Raw genomic sequence first — 20970 nt, forward strand, 5'->3', positions numbered from 1 at the left:
TCCCCCTCTCCTCTTCTCTTCCCCTTCTTCTCTACCTCCTCTTCTCCTCTTCTCCTCTTCTCTTCCTCCCCTCCAGTGATCGGTGGGGAGGGGCGGCCACCGCCGTCTGCCCCGTCCGGCTCTGATTGGCCCACGCTCGTCTAATTGGATCAAGTCTGAACTTGCTTGGCTTTGCTGTGGGATCTCTGGCAGCCCGAGGAGGAAGAGGAAGCGAGGTGAAAGAGAAGAGGGGAGGAGGAGGAGACAGTGGTGCGTGAGCGAGTGAGACAGAAGAAAAAGGGGGGTCTTCTCTGCAGCAACCCCTCCCTCTTTCGTCCTCCCATGCTCTTTCTTCCTCTTTCCCCTTACTCATCTGTTTCTGCCGCTGCACCGAGAGCAAGGACACCTGCCGCTCCCTGATGATTCAGCTGTTTCAGCGGCTCCCAGCGTTTTTGAGGGCGTTTTTCGTCCCCCGGCCACTGCAGTGCGTGGTCGCCCCGTCCTTGACGTGGATACAGTTGTTGCAGCAGCAGCCGGTCCGTCCCGTCATCCACGCCTCCTCCTCCTCCTCCTCTTCCTCTGCCAAAGTGTTCAGGTGAGTGTGCTGCTGTTTCTCCACGACTGACTGCGACACGAAGAATATTTTTAATAATGCAGATCTTTATTTTCTTTTATCTTTTTGCCTACAGATAATTTGGCGTCGGTATTCTCCTGGGGATTTGGTTTCTCGGGAAAAGAAAAGTAATTTCCTTTGTGCACAGGCCGTAGTCGTCTATCTATCTATCTATCTATCTATCTATCTATCTATCTATCTATCTATCTATCTATCTATCTATCTATCTATCTATCTATCTATCTATCTATCTATCTATCTATCTATCTATCTATCTATCTATCTATCTATCTATCTATCTCATATCTTTCTTTCTTTCTTTCTCTTTCTTTTCGCATGGTCTAAAATTATCTTGAAAATCATTAAAAAGTTGGTCATAAATAAAATGCAGATCTTTATTTTCTCCATCTTTTCACCTACAGATAATTTGGCGTCTCCTGGGGATTTGGTTTCTCGTGAAAAGAAAAGTAATTTCCTTTGTGCACAGGCCGTCGTCGTCAAGCTCGGACTCTCTCAAGAGCTAAATCTTACTTCCTTTTTGAAATACCTGCTCTGAAAAATCGCTGCAGCTTCGGCCTCGCGATGGAAAATGCGCTCGTGGACTTTGGTGGCAGGACGCCGCGGTGCGACGCTCGGGTCTGATAGTTGAGGCTTTCGCTTCCTTCGTCCGTCCGGTGGAACAAGGATGACCGAGGGAATGGAGGACGTCTCTGCAGGGCCGGCTCCCTCCCCCGTTCGTTCTCCTCTCGATAACGGGCCGGTCCCAGAGGAGAAACCGGAGAAACCAGAGGAGAAACCGGAGGAGACGGGGGAGACGGGGGAGACGGAGGCAGCTGGCGAGAGCGGGGACGAGGGCGTTAAGGGAATTGCAGAGGGAGTTGACGGCGACGAAGAGGACCAGCGCGCGGGGCCTTTGGGAATCGTGGCCTTGCCCGGCGCCTGCTGCGTCTGCGTAGAGATGGAACAGATCAACCACTGCCTCCACTCCGAGAAAATCTGCATCCTGCCCATCCTGGCCTGCCTGCTTAGCTTAGCGCTGTGCACGGCCGGCGTCAAGTGGGTGTTCGTGGACAAGATCTTCGAGTACGAGCCGCCCACTCACTTGGATCCCAAACCCATCGGCCAGGACCCCATCATCATCTCGGTGGACCCCGCGCTGGGAATCACCGTCTCGATTCCTCACTCGGCTTCGTCCTCCACCTCCGTGTCGTTGACGACCACCATCGCCATCACCCCGGGACGGCCCGAGGTCGTCGTGGAGGAGGAATCTCGTCCTCCGTCGTCTCCCCGACTGACGTATCCGCCCGTGACCGTCAAGTACAATCACCCGACCGTCGCCAAGCAGACGACCCGGCCGAAAACCACGCAGGAGATAAACAGCATCGTCCAAACCATCTGTGAGTGTCACCAACTTCCTCTTCAAAAACATAAGTTCATTGTATTAAGATGAACGATCTAACACGATCCACACTGCAAAAACTCAAAATCTTACCAGGAATATTCTTATTTCTAGTTAAAATGTCTCATTTCTAGTCAAAAAAATCTCATTGCACTTAAAACAAGACTCATCACTGGAAAAAACAACAATTTTCACCTGTTTCAAGTAGATTTTCACTTAAAATAAGTAGGAAAATCTACTTGTGGAACAAGATTTATCTTCTCATTACAAGCAAAGAAAATCTTGTTCCACTGGCAGATTTTTCTACTTATTTCAAGTGAAAATGTACTTGAATCAGGTGAAAATGGTCAAATAACAAGTTATTTTTCTGGTAACTATTCTTGTTTTAAGTGTAATGAGATTTTTTGACTAAAAATGAGACATTTTAACTAGAAATAAGACAAATATTCTTGTTAGGATTTTGAGTTTTTGCAGTGTATTAAGGTGAGCGATCTAGCAGGCCAAAGTGTCAATAATTTCATTGTAAAGGCAAAACTAGTACCGCTCTAAAAGGTTTCGAGAACTTTTCTTTTCAAAATCCCATGTTTTGTAAATCCATCCTTCAAGGTGACTAAAGTACGTTCTTGACCCGGCTCTCCACGTGGTCCTTGTCCTCCCGCGACTCGTGGCGACTGCAGTGCAGATGACGAGACAAAAGAAACGTGCACATTTTCTCCAACCATTTTTCTGGCATTTACAGATTAACCTTAAATCTTCTCCACAACGATTTAGATGCACACTGCAAAAACTCAAAATCTTAACAAGAATATTTGTCTTATTTCTAATTAAAATGTCTCATTTTTAGTCAAAAAATCTCATTACACTTAAAACAAGTCTTTCTTTCTTTCTTTCTTTCTTTCTTTCTTTCTTTCTTTCTTTCTTTCTTTCTTTCTTTCTTTCTTTCTTTCTTTCTTTTCACTTGAAATAAGTAGAAAAATCAAATATTCTTGTTAAGATTTTGAGTTTTTGCAGTGTAAGTGTTGTTGAATGTTACTATATTACAAAAATCAATAAAGATATGTTAAAAAAATTAATTAGCTCTGACCTTGAAACGGACAGACAGGAAACAGGAAACAGGAAGTGTCTCCTGAATCAAAGCCTTGACTTTCACTTCATGTCATGCATCATTTATTGATTTTCACTTATTCATAAGAAACTGGAACTGTTTCTTTTCAGGGAATCTCTGATGTTAAACTGCAAAAACTCAAAATCCTACCAGGAATATTTGTCTTATTTCTAGTTAAAATGTCTCATTTTTAGTCAAAAAATCTCATTACACTTAAAACAAGAGTAATTACCAGAAAAATAACTTGTTATTTGACAATTTTCACCTGTTTCAAGTAAATTTTCACTTGAAATAAGTAGAAAAATCTGCCAGTGGAACAAGATTTATCTTCTCATTACAAGCAAAAAAATCTTGTTCCACTGGCAGATTTTTCTACTTATTTCAAGTGAAAATCTACTTGAAACAGGTGAAAATTGTTGTTTTTTCCTGTGATGAGTCTTGTTTTAAGTGTATTTTTTTTATTTTAGATTTTTTTGACAAAAAATTTGACATTTTAACTAGAAATAAGACAAATATTCTTGTTAAGATTTGGAGTTTTTCTTCTTCAGCTCCAGATTGCAGCAACTTTCAAACGCTCTTCTTCCACGTTCTGCCTCGCGCTGATGAATATATGAAAATGTTACTCGACCTTCTTTATCCTTATTTAACGACTGTGGCGCCGAACAAGCGCATGCTGTCACCACTTAGTGGAGAGAACCGTCATTTATTATTTACATCCTACTGTCGTGCCAGGACGATCCTCCGTAGCTCCAATAACCTAAATGCCTTCGTACACTGCAAAAACTCCAAATCTTACACTGCAAAAACTCCAAATCTTACACTGCAGAAGCTCCAAATCTTACACTGCAAAAACTCCAAATCTTACACTGCAAAAACTCCAAATCTTAACAAGAATATTTGTCTTATATTTGGACCCCATAAGTGAGCAAAAAACTGGTGGGCCCCCTGAGGGGCAAATACAACAATGCGTGTGTGTGTGTGTGTGTGTGTGTGTGTGTGTGTGTGTGTGTGTGTGTGTGTGTGTGTGTGTGTGTGTGTGTGTGTGTACTGCAAAAACTCAAAATATTAACAGGAATATTTGTCTTATTTCTAGTTCAAATGTCTCATTTTTAGTCAAAAAAATCTCATTGCACTGAAAACAAGACTCATCACTGGAAAAAACAACAATTTTCACCTGTTTCAAGTAGATTTTCACTTAAAATAAGTAGAAAAATCTGCCAGTGGAACAAGATTTTTTTGCTTGTAATGAGAAGATAAATCTTGTTCCACTGGCAGATTTTGATTGACATACCCATAGCCGGCAGTTTAACATCAGAGATTCCCTGAAAAGAAACAGTTCCAGTTTCTTATGAATAAGTGAAAATCAATAAATGATGCATGACATGAAGTGAAAGTCAAGGCTTTGATTCAGGAGACACTTCCTGTTTCCTGTTTCCTGTCTGTCCGTTTCAAGGTCAGAGCTAATTAATTTTTTGAACATATCTTTATTGATTTTTGTAATATAGTAAAATTCAACAACACTTACACTGCAAAAACTCAAAATTTTAACAAGAATATTTGTCTTATTTCTAATTAAAATGTCTCATTTTTAGTCAAAAAAATTTCATTACACTTAAAACAGTTTATGTAACAATCTGAACAAAGAAACCAAAGAATCCAAATCAAACATTACAAGCAAAAGAACAATTAAAGCAAGTATGTTAAGGAAATATAATGATAAATGTTAAGTTTGATTGACATCCACATAGCCGGCGGTAATTTGATTTTATTTTAGTATTTTTTTTATTTACTTAGTTTTTGCTTTTACATTTTTTAATTTACGTTCTTTGTAATTTGACTTATTGGAAAAAAGGGGCAGAGCAAATAAGATTCTTCTTCTTCCTGCCCCCTTTCATTCACGGGTTAGGAACGTTTGTGTTTGTGTTGAGTTGTTTGTTGTATTATTTTGAATGAAATAAAGAATAAAAAGAAAAAGAAAGAAAGAAAGAAAAATCTGAAGACAAATCTTTAACCCTACCTGATTTTTTACACCATTGTAGAAACACTGGAAAGGGTTTTTTTGTTTTGTTTGTTTATGGACCCCATAAGTGACCTAAAAACTAGTGGGCCCCCTGAGGGGCAAATACAAGAATGTGTGTGTGTGTGTGTGTGTGTGTGTGTGTGTGTGTGTGTGTGTGTGTGTGTGTGTGTGTGTGTGTGTGTGTGTGTGTGAACTCAAAAGTGTGAACTCAAAATCTTAACAAGAATATTTGTCTTATTTCTAGTTACAATTTTCACCTGTTTCAAGTAAATTTTCACTTGAAATAAGTAGAAAAATCTGCCAGTGGAACAAGATTTATCTTCTCATTACAAGCAAAAAAATCTTGTTCCACTGGCAGAATTTTCTACTTATTTTAAGTGAAAATTTACTTGAAACAGGTGAAAATTGTTGTTTTTTCCAGGAGGTAAGTGTAATGAGATTTTTTTTTCTTACTAAAAATTTGACATTTTAATTAGTAATTAGCAAATATTCTTGTTAAGATTTGGAGTTTTTGCAGTGTATATATAAAGCCTATATATTATTTATTTATCTATTTATTTTTTAACTCTCACAAATTATTTTGGTTAAAATTGCCTTTATTTCTTGTTAAGTTGTTAGACCCCCTGCAGTTAGATATTTCATTTAATTAATTATCTATATAATAAACATTTAATTAATCATCATATTTATATATATATATATATATATATATATATATATAAAATCCATCCATTATCTATACCTGCTTTATCCCTTGCGGTAATCACACTCACGCTCACACCTACGGGCAATTTAGAATCACCAATTAACCTAGCATGCATGTTTTTGGACTGTGGGAGGAAACCGGAGTAACCGGAGAAAACCCACGCAAGCACGGGGAGAACATGCAAACTCCACACAGAAAGATCCTGTTGCTGTTATATATATATATATATATATATATATATATATATATATATATATATATATATATATATATTTTATTATTAGGCTCAGAAATACTTAAAGAAACACCTACTTATATGCATTTTTTATTGTGGCCATCAAATTAGTAGGGGGGCCCGTGGCAACCCCTGGGTGGCGTCACTGGCTATGAGGTTACTTTTCCTTTTAAAAACGTTTTAAAAACGTGTTTTCCTCCGGCAGCGACGACCACCACGGCCAGGGCGACCAGGACGTCCAGCCACATCACGCGCTGCAGCGACGGACAGAAAAACTACTGCGTTAACGGAGGAGAATGTTTCACCCTGGAGATCATGCCGGGAAGTACAAAGTTCCTCTGCAGGTAAAACACGTTACAGCAAAAACTCACACTCTTACCACGAATATTCGTCTTATTTCGAGTTAAAATGTCTCATTTTTAGTCAAAAAATGTCATTAAACTTAAAACAAGAGTCAATCTTGAGAAAAAAGTCAAAATGTCGAGAAAAAAGTCGAAATGTCGAGATTAAAAAGGAAAGGAAAAAGGAACAAAAAAAGAGAACAAAAGGAAAAAAAGAAGAAAAAAGGAAAAAAAAGGAAAAAAAGAGAAAAAAGGAAAAAAAGGTCAAAGTCATTACCAGAAAAATTACTTGTTATTTAACAATTTTGACCTGTTTCAAGTAACTTTTCCCTTGAAATAAGTAGAAAAATCTACCAGTGGGAAAAGATTTATCTTCTCATTACAAGCAAAAAAAATCAGATTTTTCTACTTATTTTAAGTGAGAATCTACTTGAAACAGGTGAAAACTGTTGTTTTTTCCAGTGATGACTCTGGTTTTAAGTGTAATGAGATTTTTTGACTAAAAATGAGACATTTTAACCAGAAATAAGACAAATATTCCTGTAAGATTGTGAGTTTTTGCAGCGTAACCTCCCACCCATAAAGTCCTGCGTTGAATTGTTTCCTGTATCTTTAAGTGTTTTGTTGTGCACCTATTTGTTTGTCGATACGTGTCCAGTGTGTTGTGTAACATAAAAGGTGCTGTTTTCTCTCTTTTCCATTGTTATTCCATTGTTAGGTGCTTGACCGGATTCACCGGGCAGCGATGTGAACAAGCTGTACTTAACAAAGTCTCAAAACGTATGTGAACACGACTGTATTCAGTCCCACTCGTCATTCCTGGTGTTTCAACCTTCAACCCCCGTCATTTAGTCTCTAAGAAACGCTGGAGAAACTCCGTTATTAAACCGTAGAAACCGTAGACTTTTGGAAAAACTCAAAATTCCAAGATGGCGGCCCCTAAAATCTAAAGAAAAGTGCTTTTTCCTTTATAACTCGAAATGCCTTGGTTTTAAGCCCCATAAATATATTAAAGTTGAATATAAAGTTGGGTATTGTGGACATTTTGGTACCAAGTACATGTCTGTATCCAATACAGTTCTTGAGATACAGCATATAGAAACTTGTGTATACCCGGAAAAGGGAGACAGTGCAGCAGATTAACTCTTGTTTCAAGACGAAACTTCACTTTGGTGAAGAAGCAGAAAATTTGGCACAGATTCTCTCCAACATAGACATATAAACGTAGACGCCCCGTCCAGCGCTGAGTCATAAATCAACGACGCCGCCATATTGGATGTGGCAAGACTGTAAACGCTGGAAACTAACCCTAACCCTTTTATTCCTCTTTTTTCATCTTTTTTCCCTTTTTTTCATCTTTTTTCCCTTTTTTTCATCTTTTTTTCATCTTTTTTTTCTTTTATTTCTTTTTTTCCCTTTTCTTTTTTTCTCTTTTGTTCCTCTTTTTTCCTTTTTTTAATCTTTTTTTCCTCTTTTCTTTTTTCTTCTTTTTTCCCTCTTTTTTCTCTTTATTTCTTTTTTCCCTCTTTTTTCTTTTTTCCTCTTTCTTCCTCTTTTTTTCCTATTTTTTTCTCTTTTCCTGGTTTTCCCTTTTTCATCATTTTTTCCTATTTTTCTATCTTTTTTTCCTCTTATCTTTTTGTAATCTTTTTTCCTCTTTCTTCTTTTTTTTCATTTTTTTTCAAGAGGAAAAAAATGAAAAAAGAAAAAAAAGAGGAAAAAGAGGGTTACGGTTAGTTTCCAGCGCAGTCTTGCCACATCCAATATGGTGGCGACGTTTCTACGGTTTATATTTATTTCGATGGTTTATATTTATTTCGATGGTTTATATTTATTTCTACGGTTTATATTTATTTCTACGGTTTATATTTATTTCTACGGTTTATATTTATTTCTACGGTTTATATTTATTTCTACTGTTTATATTTATTTCTACAGTTTATATTTATTTCTACGGTTTAAATTTATTTCTACGGTTTATATTTATTTCTACGGTTTATATTTATTTCTACGGTTTATATTTATTTCTACGGTTTATATTTATTTCTACGGTTTATATTTATTTCTACGGTTTATATTTATTTCTACGGTTTATATTTATTTCTACGGTTTATATTTATTTCTACGGTTTATATTTATTTCTACGGTTTATATTTATTTCTATGGTTTATATTTATTTCTACGGTTTATTCCGTGACTAAAAGTCTGAGACGGCGTGAGCCGTTTCTTTAAAGGTTCAGTTGCAGCCGAGTGGAAAAAACCGGGTCTTAAGAGTCAAAGCTAAACTTGCACTTTGCAGAAAAGTGAACTGAATTTTGCATGAACTTCACATTTCATCACATTCACACGTTCACGCCAGAAAAAACCATTAGAGTCAGGGGTTTTTCCTGAAGGTAAGAATAAAACTGCAAAAACTCCAAATCTGAACAAGAATATTCGTCTTATTTCTAGTTAAAATGTCTTTTTTTTCTCTCTCTTTTTAGTCAAAAAATCTCATTACACTTAAAACAAGACTCACTGGAAAAAACAACAATTTTCACCTGTTTCAAGTAGATTTTCACTTAAAATAAGTAGAAAAATCTGCCAGTGGAACAAGATTTATCTTTATCCTCATTACAAACAAAAACATTTTTAAGTGTAATGAGATTTTTTTTGACTAAAAATGAGACATTTTAACTAGAAATAAGACAAATATTCTTGTAGATTTGGAGTTTTTGCAGTGTAATCCTATAAAACAAACCGAAGGTCTGAGATATTTAATCAACACCAGTGATGACGGTTGTGGGTTTTACTCTTGTATAAACTAACACTTCTTTCTTTCTTTCTTTCTTTCTTTCTTTCTTTCTTTGTTTCTTTGTTTCTTTCTTTCTTTCTTTCTTTCTTTCTTTCTTTCTTTCTTTCTTTCTTTCTTTCTTTCTTTCTTTCTTTCTTTCTTTCTTTCTTTCTTTCTTTCTTTCTTTTCTTGTTTTTCCCACTCAGGTGTCCAAATGAATTTACTGGTGATCGCTGCCAAAACTATGTAATGGCCAGTTTTTACAGTACGTTATTTCTTTTACTTCTTTCTTTCAAACAAACACCTTAAATGAGGATTTATATTAATGATTTAAATCAGGAGTCGGAAACTCAAAATGTTGAAATATTGGATCAAAAACACAAAGAACTAGAAAATTTCATGAAATTTTGATATGGGCATGCCCTACCGCCCATTCGACCCCTCTCGCTGCTTTGGTTTGGGGCTGTAGTGGTTGTGTTCGGGCGGTTCTATGTCAGTTTGAGGTGTTTACGGTTGTATTGCATTCATTCCTGTGCTCCCAATAGCTAATAATGGGGTGCGCTTTTTGGCGTCTAGCGCCCCCCACGGTGACACTTTTGACTGAAAAAAGTAATGCCCATCGAGGCAACATGGAGACGCATCTAACGGTGTATGCCATTCATGGGTGCACGTTCCGGTTCAGTCTACGTTAATGGATAGGTTTTTTTTCACCATGGTAAAAAAATCCCATCCGAATGAATGGGACCACTTGTCATGGATTTTGACAAAAGATTTCCTTAAATCACAGCTTCATGAAATTTGAATATGTTGAAGTCCACAGCGTGCCGAGTCTGAGAACCTTTGTATGATGTCTCTACGATAATCTGTTGCCTAGCAACAAGCCACCAAAGTCAAATGGAAATAAAAAAAGAAAATGAAAGGTCAATATCGCAAAAATTGTAATAATTGGCATAATGAGCTTGTACGGTCCGTTAGTGCCAATCGGGCCGAGTGTTTGAAAGTTTGAGCGATGTCTCTACGATAAAGTTCGACCAAGCTATAAGCGTGCGAATTTTCGCCTTTTTTTTTTGCTTTATGGCATCTAGCGTTGCCACGTTAACACTTTTGACTGAGAAAAGTAATGCCCAATTAGGCATGATGGAGACGCATCCAACGATGTATGCCATGCATGGGTGCACGTTCCGGTTCGGGCAGCATTAACAGATTGTTTATTCACATGGTCCCCCATACAAATGCATTGGTTTTTGTTGCCATGGTAACAAGCCCCATAGGATAGAATGGGACAATTTGGCTTCAATATCTCAAAAGCTGTAAACGACAGCGTAATGAGACCTCAGTATGTTGTAGTCCACATCACCCTGAGTCTTTTAACGTTGGAACAAAGTCTCTACGATATCGCGTTGCCGCGCAACAAGCGTCCAAAATTCCGTTAGCATCAAAATGAACAAAGTGGAATACCTCAAAAACCGTAATAGCAAGCATGACGAGACTAAAATATGTTGCAGTACAAAGCGTCCCGGGTTTGTCAATGTTGTAATGATGTCTGTACGATAAACCGTTGCCTAGCAACAAGCGTCCAAAGTAAAAGGGATTTTTTTTTTAAATTGAAAGTTAAATATCGCAAAAACCGTAATAACTAGAATGATGAAGTTGTATGGTCCTTTAAAGACTATCGGGCCGAGTGTTTCAAAGTTTGAACGATGTCTCTACGATAAAGTTCGGCAGAGCAATAAGCGCGGGAATTTTTGCCTTTTTTTTTGCTTTTTGGCAACTAGCGTTGCCACGGTAACCCCTATTACTGAGAAAAGTAATACCCATCGAATCACGATGGAGACGCATCCAACGATGTATGCCATGCATGGGTGCACATTGCGGTTCGGGCCGTATTAACGGACGAAAAAAAGTGCGGAATAAGAATAATAAGAAAAGGGAAACCTTTTCTGTATACCAATATATCGCCTTCATTTTCATGTTTTTCCTCATTTTTTCGGGCGTGTTTTAGTTTTTGGGGATTTTTTTTTTCCACATCCGAGCGGGGTCATGCTGTACACCCGCTGATGTGACGTGGGACTTTTGCGACTTTAGCTTGTTAGCAAAATGCTAGCAACATTGCCCTTTGGGCCATTCTGGACGATTGCAATATGGTCATGCCACTACTTGGCATGCCCATAACTAATATGTTCTTTCTTTCTTTCTTTCTTTCTTTCTTTCTTTCTTTCTTTCTTTCTTTCTTTCTTTCTTTCTTTCTTTTTTTGTTCTTTCTTTCTTTCTTTCTTTCTTTTTTCGTTCTTTCTTTCTTTTTTCCTTCTTTCTTTCTTTTCCCTTCTTTCTTTCTTTTTTCGTTCTTTCTTTCTTTCTTTTTTCCGTCTTTCTTTCCTTCTTTCTTTCTTTCTTTCTTTTTTTTGTTCTTTCTTTCTTTTTTTTCCTTCTTTCTTTCTTTCTTTCTTGCTTTCTTTCTTTCCTCCTTTCTGTCTTTCTTTCTTTCTTTCTTTCTTTCTTTCTTTCTTTCTTTCTTTCTTTCTTTTTTTGTTCTTTCTTTCTTTCTTTTTTCGTTCTTTCTTTCTTTTTTCCTTCTTTCTTTCTTTTCCCTTCTTTCTTTCTTTTTTCGTTCTTTCTTTCTTTCTTTTTTCCGTCTTTCCTTCTTTCTTTCTTTCTTTCTTTTTTTTGTTCTTTCTTTCTTTTTTTTCCTTCTTTCTTTCTTTCTTTCTTGCTTTCTTTCTTTCCTCCTTTCTGTCTTTCTTTCTTTCTTTCTTTCTTTCTTTCTTTCTTTCTTTCTTTTTTTGTTCTTTCTTTCTTTCTTTTTTCGTTCTTTCTTTCTTTTTTCCTTCTTTCTTTCTTTTCCCTTCTTTCTTTCTTTTTTCGTTCTTTCTTTCTTTCTTTTTTCCGTCTTTCCTTCTTTCTTTCTTTCTTTCTTTTTTTTGTTCTTTCTTTCTTTTTTTTCCTTCTTTCTTTCTTTCTTTCTTGCTTTCTTTCTTTCCTCCTTTCTGTCTTTCTTTCTTTCTTTCTTTCTTTCTTTCTTTCTTTCTTTTTTTGTTCTTTCTTTCTTTCTTTTTTCGTTCTTTCTTTCTTTTTTCCTTCTTTCTTTCTTTTCCCTTCTTTCTTTCTTTTTTCGTTCTTTCTTTCTTTCTTTTTTCCGTCTTTCCTTCTTTCTTTCTTTCTTTCTTTTTTTTGTTCTTTCTTTCTTTTTTTTCCTTCTTTCTTTCTTTCTTTCTTGCTTTCTTTCTTTCCTCCTTTCTGTCTTTCTTTCTTTCTTTTTTCCTTCTTTTCCCTTCTTTCTTTCTTTTTTTGTTCTTTCTTTCTTTCTTTCTTTTTTCCGTCTTTCCTTCTTTCTTTCTTTCTTTCTTTCTTTCTTTCTTTCTTTCTTTCTTTCTTTCTTTCTTTCTTTTGTTCTTTCTTTCTTTCTTTTTTTTCGTTCTTTCTTTCTTTCTTTTTTCCTTCTTTCTTTCTTTTCCCTTCTTTCTTTCTTTTTTCGTTCTTTCTTTCTTTCTTTCTTTTTTCCGTCTTTCTTTCTTTCTTTCTTTTTTTTGTTCTTTCTTTCTTTTTTTTTCCTTCTTTCTTTCTTTCTTTTTTCCTTCTTTCTTTCTTTCTTTCTTTCTTTCTTTCTTTCTTTCTTTCTTTCTTTCTTTCTTTCTTTCTTCTTTTCTTTCTTTCTTTCTTTCTTTCTTTCTTTCTTTTCCCTTCTTTCTTTCTTTTTTCCGTCTTTCCTTCTTTCTTTCTTTCCTTTTTTTGTTCTTTCTTTTCTTTCTTTCTTTCTTTCTTTCTTTCTTTCTTTCTTTCTTTCTTTCTTTCTTTCTTTCTTTTTTTTCGTTCTTTCTTTCTTTCTTTCTTTCTTTCTTTCTTTCTTTCTTTCTTTCTTTCTTTCTTTCTTCTTTTCTTTCTTTCTTTCTTTCTTTCTTTCTTTCTTTCTTTTTTTGTTCTTTCTTTCTTTCTTTCTTTTTTCCGTCTTTCCTTCTTTCTTTCTTTCTTTCTTTCTTTTCTTTCTTTCTTTCTTTCTTTCTTTCTTTCTTTCTTTCTTTCTTTCTTTCTTTCTTTCTTTCTTTTGTTCTTTCTTTCTTTCTTTTTTTTCGTTCTTTCTTTCTTTCTTTTTTCCTTCTTTCTTTCTTTTCCCTTCTTTCTTTCTTTTTTCCTTCTTTCTTTCTTTCTTTCTTTTTTCCGTCTTTCCTTCTTTCTTTCTTTCTTTTTTTTGTTCTTTCTTTCTTTTTTTTTCCTTCTTTCTTTCTTTCTTTTTTCCTTCTTTCTTTCTTTCTTTCTTTCTTTCTTTCTTTCTTTCTTTCTTTCTTTCTTTCTTTCTTTCTTCTTTTCTTTCTTTCTTTCTTTCTTTCTTTTCCCTTCTTTCTTTCTTTTTTCCGTCTTTCCTTCTTTCTTTCTTTCCTTTTTTTGTTCTTTCTTTTTTTTCGTTCTTTCTTTCTTTCTTTCTTTCTTTCTTTCTTGTTCTTTCTTTCTTTCTTTCTTTCTTTTTTTCGTTCTTTCTTTCTTTCTTTCTTTCTTTCTTTCTTTCTTTCTTTCTTTCTTTCTTTCTTTCTTTCTTTCTTTCTTTCTTTCTTTCTTTTTCTGAAAATTGTTGTTTTTTCCAGTGATGAGTCTTGTTTTAATGAGATTTTTTTGACTAAAAATGAGACATTTTAACTAGAAATAAGACACATATTCCTGTTAAGATTTTGAGTTTTTGCAGTGTAAATATCAGCGCACATTTGGACATTTGGATTGTTTGTTAAATGTCCAGCTCTTTTTCTTACAAATTAGGGACAGTTTTTAAAAAAAAAATGTTGTTTGTGTTTGTTTTGTTCTGAATCTGAATTTTTAAAGAATTATTGTCCTATTTTTCAGAAGCGGAGGAGCTGTATCAAAAACGTATTTTAACAATAACAGGAATCTGCATTGCCCTCCTAGTCGTTGGAATCATGTGTGTGGTCGCCTACTGCAAAACAAAGTAATTAAGAACACATTTATTTGCTTTATATCAGAATTATACACACACACACACACACACACACACACACACACACACACACACACACACATTCTTGTATTTGCCCCTCAGGGGGCCCACCAGTTTTTTGCTCACTTATGGGGTCCAAACTTTCCACGCTGCAAAAACTCAAATTCTTAGCAAGATCTTAACAACCTTAAAACAAGAGTCATTACCAGAAAAATAACTTGTTATTTGACAATTTTCACCTGTTTCAAATACATTTTCACTTGAAATAAGTAGAATCTGCCAGTGGAACAAGATTTATCTTCTCATTACAAGCAAAAAAATCTTGTTCCACTGGCAGATTTTTCTTCTTATTTCAAGTGAAAATCTACTTGAAATAGGTGGAAATTGTTGTTTTTTCCAGTGATGAGTCTGTTTTTAAAAGTAATAAGATTTTTTTTTACTAGACAATGAATAAATGAGACATTTTAACTAGAAATAAGACAAATATTCCGGTTAAGATTTTGAGTTTTTGCAGTGTAATATAGGATATGGATGTTGGATGTGGGTATTTTAACTGATGAGTTTGTTCCCAAACAGGAAGCAGAGGAAGAAACTCCAAGAGCGCCTGAGACGGAGCCAGAGGAACAAGAGAAAGACTAAAACCGGTAACGGTTCTAATCCCGGTAACGGTTCTAATCCCGGTAACGGTTCCAACCGACGAACCTCGACCGCAGGACGTCGGACTTCCAGTCTTCCTCTCCAAGAGCTGAAGCAAAACAATGTAAGGTTAATTATAATAATAAAGTTAATTCAAAACTGCTTCACCAAAGTCTGTAGACCAGGGCTCGTTAGCGCCGCCCTAGTGGCTCCTGGAGCTTTTGACTTTTTTCTCGACATTTCGACTTTTCTCGACATTTAGACTTTTTTGCCGAAATTTCGACTTTTTTCTCGAAATTTTGACTTTTTCCTCGACATTTCGACAACAATTTTTTTTTTTTTTTTTGTTTATCTCGACATTTTAACTTTTTTCTCAAAATGTCGACTTTTTTCTCAACATTTGGACTTTTTTCTCAATATTTAAACTTTTTTCTCGAAATTTTGACTTTTTCCTCGACATTTCGACAACAATTTTTTTTTTTAATTATATATACATATATATGTATATAATGACCTTTTTTTGCTTTTTTTCCTTCTTTCTTTCCTTTTTTTCTTCCTTTTTCCTTTCCTTTTTAATCTCGACATTTTAACTTTTTTCTCGAAATTTTGACTTTTTTCTCAACATTTCAACTTTTTTCTCGAAGTGCATAATGAAAACAAAAATCTCCCCCCAGTTCTAACTAATATAGAAACATGCAGCATGTGTTTCCTTAATTCTAATGCTGATACAAGACATTTTTTGCGGCTCCAGAAATATTATTTTTTTGTGTTTTTTTGGTCCAATACGGCTCCTCAGTCCTAACTGTTTTAAACTCATGTTAATCATCAACCTGGTTTCTTTATCTCTTTTTTCTCAGCCATGTAACGGGACGGCAATGCAGCCTGAAACTGAAGAGACGGAATCAACTTTCCCCTCGAGCAAATACACGCCTGGAATCGAACCCACAACCTTCACCCACGTCAGCCAAAGGTGAGAAGAAACATCACGCAGAGACTTTTAGTTCACGTTTCCACGTAGACGGTATTTTCAAAAACGGATATTTCCCCCTCTACGTTTTGAAAAATACCATCATTTCCACGAACAGGCATAAATACGCTGGTAAATACGGTTAAGGTTGCTTTCTCAACATTTCATCTTTTTGCTCAACATTTCGACTTTCTCAAAATTTCAACTTTTTTATCGACTCTTTTCTCAAAATTTCGACTCTTCTCAAAATGTAATTTTTTTGTCAAAATTTTGACTTTTTTGTCAAAATTTAGACTTTTTTGTCAAAATTTAGACTTTTTTCTCAAAATTTAGACTTTTTTCTCAAAATTTAGACTTTTTTCTCGTCTTTTTTCTCAAAATTTCAAAAAAATTCTCAAAAACTGATATTTCCCCCTCTACGTTTTGAAAAATACCATCATTTCCACGAACCCACATACATACGCTGGTAAATACGGTAGAGGTTGCTTTCTCAACATTTCGACTTTTTTCTCGCCATTTCGTCTTTTTTCTCAAGATTTCATCTTTTTGCTCAAAATTTCGACTTTCTCAAAATTTTGACTTTTTTATTGACTCTTTTCTCAAAATTTCGACTTTTTTCAAAATGTAATCTTTTTTCTCGACATTTCGACTTTTTTCTCAAAATTTCTCAAAAACGGATATTTCCCCCTCTACGTTTTGCAAAATACAGTCATTCACACGAACCCGCATAAATAACTCTGTCCTCGTGTAAATAACTAAATCTTGTCCCACTGGCAGATTTTTCTACTTATTTCAAGTCAAAATTTACTTGAAACAGGTGTAAATTGTCAAATAACAAGTTATTTTCTGGTAATGACTCTTGTTTTAAGTGTAATGAGATTTTTTGACAAAAAAGAGACATTTTAACTAGAAATAAGACAAATATTCCTGGTAAGATTTTGACTTTTTTTAGTGTAATCGCTTGATCGTCAAGTTGCTTTTGGGGCCAAAGTGTTTCTGTTTTTTCTCGTGTCTTTGCTGCAGATTTGAATCTTCAACCAAAAGCCTGACTGGACTGTGTTCCGAGTCGGAGACGTTAGCCACGAGTCCGGGATCTCCCACGACGCCGGGATCTCCCACGACGCCGGGATCTCCCGAGACGCCGGGATTTTCTCCGTCCGAGACGTCGGCGCCGCCGACCAGTCTGGCGATCTCCGTGGACGAGGACGACCGGCCGTTGCTGCCGCCGAACCCGTTCCGGCCGCACAGTGCAGCAGGTTAACTCGTCTTTTCAAGGCGATACTTCACTTTGGTAAAGAAGCAGAACATTTGGCACAGATACCACTCAAAATTCCAAGATGGCGGCCCCTAAAATCTAAGATGTCCGCCCGAAAACGTGCTTTTTCCTTTATAACTCGAAATGCCTTGGTTTTAAGCCCCATACATATATTAAGGTTGAATATAAAGTTGGGTATTGTGGACATTTTGGTACCAGGTACATGTCTGTATCCAATACAGTTCTTGAGATACAGTATATAGAAACTTGTATATACCCGGAAAAGTGAGAATTTTGTACCACTCAAAATTCCAAGATGGCGGCCCCTAAGATCTAAGACGCCGCCATATTGGATGTGGCAAGACTGCGCTGTAAACTAACCCTAACCCCTTTTTTTCCTCATTTTTTCTCTTTTTTCATTTTTTCCCTCTTTTTTTCATCTTTTTTTCCTCTTTTCCATCTTTTTTCTGTTTTTTTTTTCATTTTTTCACCTTTCTTTCCATTTTTCATCTTTTTTTCCCTCCTTTTTTCCTCTTTGTTCCTCTTTTTTCCTTATTTTCATAAAGCCCCTTTCTACAAAGAAATGTACGTTTTACATCTAATTTATTCATTCACACACTCACAAATTAGTGCAGCAGGTTAACTCATTTTTTCAAGACGATACTAAATTCCAAGATGGCATTCCCTAAAATCTAAGATGTCCGCCCGAAAACGTGCTCTTTCCTTTATAACTCGAAATGCCTTGGTTTTAAGCCCCATACATATATTAAAGTTGAATATAAAGTTGGGTATTGTGGACATTTTGGTACCAAGTACATGTCTGTATCCAATACAGTTCTTGAGATACAGCATATAGAAACTTGTATGGAAAAGTGAGAATTTTGTACCACTCAAAATTCCAAAATGGCGCCCCCTAAAATCTAAGATGTCCCCCTAAAAATGTGCTTTTTCCTTTATAATCCTTTATAATCACTTTGGTAAAGAAGCAGAACATTTGGCACAGATTCTCTCCAAGGTTTACAAAATTCTCACTTTTCCAGGTATATATTTCAAGAATTGTATTGGATACAGACATGTACTTGGTACCAAAATGTCCACAATACCCAACTTTATATTCAACTTTAATATATTTATGGGGCTTAAAACCAGGGCATTTCGAGTTATAAAGGAAAAAGCAGGTTTTCGGGTATAAGTTTCTATATGCTGTATCTCAAGAACTGTAATGGATACAGACATGTACTTCGTACCAAAATGTCCACAATACCCAACTTTATATTCATCCTTAATATATTTATGGGGCTTAAAACCAAGGCATTTCGAGTTATAAAGGAAAAAGCATGTTTTTGGGCGGACATCTTAGATTTTAGGGGCCGCCATCTTGGAATTTTGAGTGGTATCTGTGCCAAATGTTCTGCTTCTTTACCAAAGTGAAGTATTGTTTCACTAATCTGCTGTACTACAACAATACCAATGATTGCAGCGCCGAAAGAGTAACTTTGCTGCGTTTCTTGGAAAGCAGTAGCGGCGGGATGCTAACGAGCGAAACTGAGGACACGTCCTTCTTTACGGCAGAAAGATTTACGGCGTTTTGGGCTTCGGACGGCGGCAGGAATAACCCGGCGGCGCCAAACGACGACCTGCAAGTGAAACCGTCAAGTCTGACCATCAAACAAGATCCAATTGCTGTAAAAATGAAAAGAAATAGCTTAAACACTGCAAAAACTCCAAATCTTACCGGGAATATTTGTCTTATTTCACAAAAGTTTGACCTTTTTCTCGACATTTCGACACTGGCAGATTTTTCTACTTATTTCAAGTGAAAATTTACTTGAAAAAAGTGAAAATTGTCAAATAAGTTATTTTTCGGGAAATTACTCTTGTTTTAAGTGTAATGAGATTTTTTGACTAAAAATGAGACATTTTAACTAGAAATAAGACAAATATTCCTGGTAAAATTTTGAGTTAAATTGCAGTGAAATCCTTTATGGCGAAGGGGGTAAATTACAAGTCTTCACTACAAAAATCGTTACTTTCTATAAATTAATTGCTGTATAAAGACTTTTAAAGATAAATTAAAAAAATTTAACTTATTTTAGTGACGTAGTGAATAAAGAGTTTTATAAAAGCGATGTAGAAATTTGTTCATGTGTTTCAGGTAAAGTGCCATACGCTAGTATGTAGCAACACTGCAAAAACTCAAAATCTTACCAAGAATATTTGTCTTATTTCAAGTTAAAAATGTCTAATTTTTAGTCAAAAAAATCTCATTACACTTAAAACAAGACTCATCACTGGAAAAAACAACAATTTTCACCTGTTTCAAGTAGATTTTCACTTAAAATAAGTAGAAAAATCTGCCGGTGGGACAAGATTTTTTTCTCCAGATTTTGACTTTTTTCTCAAAAAGATTTTTTTGCTTGTATTGAGAAGATAAATCTTGTTCCACTGGCAGATTTTTCTACTTATTTCAAGTCAAAATTTACTTGAAACAGGTGAAAATTGTCAAATAACAAATTACTTTTCTGGTAATTACTCCTGTTTTAAGTTTAATGAGATTTTTTGACTAAAAATGAGACATTTTAACTAGAAATAAGACAAATATTCCTAGTAAGATTTTGAGTTTTTGCAGTGCAGAGAATATTTGAGAGCAGAAAAATTTCAATGGTGCCTTTTTTTTAGTAAACGCTTCTGAAATAATACGGCAAACTGGGCTAAATATCAGCGTCCCAACGTTTTGTAAATTTGATGTGCATGTTGTGAAAGAATAATGAGCATGTTGCAGTTTCACACTGAAAAAACTCAAAATCTTACCAGGAATATTTGTCTTATTTCTAGTTAAAATGTCTCATTTTTAGTCAAAAAATCCCATTACACTTAAAACAAGACTCATTACTGGAAAAAACAACAATTTTCACATGTTTCAAGTAGATTTTCAATTAGAATGAGTAGAAAAATCTGCCAGTGGAACAAGATTTTGTTGCACTGCAAAAACTCAAAATTTTACCAGGAATATTTGTCTTATTTCTAGTTAAAATGTCTCATTTTTAGTTAAAAAAAATCTCATTACACTTAAAACAAGAGTCATTACCAGAAAAATAACTTGTTATTTGACCATTTTCCCCTGTTTCAAGTCAATTTTCACTTGAAATTAGTAGAAAAATCTGCCAGTGGAACAAGATTTATCTTTGCATTACAAGCAAAAAAATCTTGTTCCACTGGCAGATTTTTCTACTTATTTCAAGTGAAAATTGACTTGAAACAGGGGAAAATTTTAGTTTTTTTTCCAACAACATTTCAAATTTTCTCGACATTTCGATTTTTTTCTCAAAATTTCGACTTTTTTCTTGACAAGTTATTTTTCTGGTAACGACTCTTGTTTTAAGTGTAACGAGATTTTTTGACTAAAATGAGACATTTTAACTAGAAATAAGACAAATATTCCTGGTAAGATTTTCAGTTTTTGCAGTGCTCACTTTTACGACGTGGAATAACCTTTTTTTTTTTGTTCTTTTTCTGAATATTTTCTGAATATTTGTGATCAAGTTTCTAAAAACAGTCGATGTTCTGCCCCATCCGTGTTTTAATGGTTTCTGTATTCTGTATTTTATATTTAAATTATGTTATTTATTGTCATTTTTTATTGATAATTTGAGTTAGTCTATACATTTATACTTAAAGATGATTTAAAAGTTGAAAGCTTTATTGCTCTTCTATCCTAATGCTTGGTATCACTAAAAATAAAAATAGCCGCTTGCATATTTTGTCGCTTATATGATTAGTTTCACTTAGAATGTATTATATTATATTATAATATGTTATTAGATCTAGGAGTGAATTAAGATAAATACACCATGAAAACCTGCAGTTGTTGTTTCTCATTTAATACTAAGAAACTGGGTGTTTTGTGAAAGTCGAAATGTTGAGAAAAAAGTTGAAATGTCAAGACAAAAGTCGAAATGTTGAGATTAAAAAGGAAAGGAAAAAGGAAAAAAAAGAGAAAAA

The 20970-nt window shown here is 35.1% G+C and overlaps 1 protein-coding gene and 1 long non-coding RNA gene across 2 annotated transcripts; both read left to right on the forward strand.

Moving 5' to 3' along the window:
• The first annotated feature begins 278 nt into the window (after positions 1 to 278).
• Positions 279 to 1187, forward strand: LOC133454494 (uncharacterized). The gene is made up of 3 exons (XR_009783372.1): positions 279 to 574; positions 669 to 720; positions 1015 to 1187. It is a non-coding gene; the product is annotated as an uncharacterized LOC133454494 (long non-coding RNA).
• A 90-nt stretch (positions 1188 to 1277) lies between these two features.
• Positions 1278 to 18722, forward strand: LOC133454836 (pro-neuregulin-1, membrane-bound isoform-like). Its single transcript, XM_061733561.1, has 9 exons — positions 1278 to 1325; positions 1398 to 1989; positions 6263 to 6401; positions 7117 to 7178; positions 13999 to 14101; positions 14687 to 14870; positions 15604 to 15716; positions 16737 to 16969; positions 18488 to 18722. Exons 1-9 carry the CDS (start codon positions 1278 to 1280, stop codon positions 18502 to 18504), a joined length of 1491 nt encoding a protein of 496 aa, XP_061589545.1. The 3' UTR covers positions 18505 to 18722.
• Positions 18723 to 20970: the final 2248 nt, after the last annotated feature.

The sequence above is a fragment of the Cololabis saira genome, chromosome 11 (genome assembly GCF_033807715.1).
Source record: "Cololabis saira isolate AMF1-May2022 chromosome 11, fColSai1.1, whole genome shotgun sequence".
NCBI lineage: Eukaryota > Metazoa > Chordata > Actinopteri > Beloniformes > Belonidae > Cololabis > Cololabis saira.

Coding starts and splice junctions, on each gene's coding strand:
- LOC133454836 (XM_061733561.1), top strand. CDS start 1,278: ATGACCGAGGGAATGGAGGACGTCTCTGCAGGGCCGGCTCCCTCCCCC. Junction 6,402..7,116: donor AGTACAAAGTTCCTCTGCAG/GTAAAACACGTT, acceptor TTCCATTGTTAG/GTGCTTGACCGGATTCACCG. Junction 15,717..16,736: donor TTCACCCACGTCAGCCAAAG/GTGAGAAGAAAC, acceptor TCTTTGCTGCAG/ATTTGAATCTTCAACCAAAA.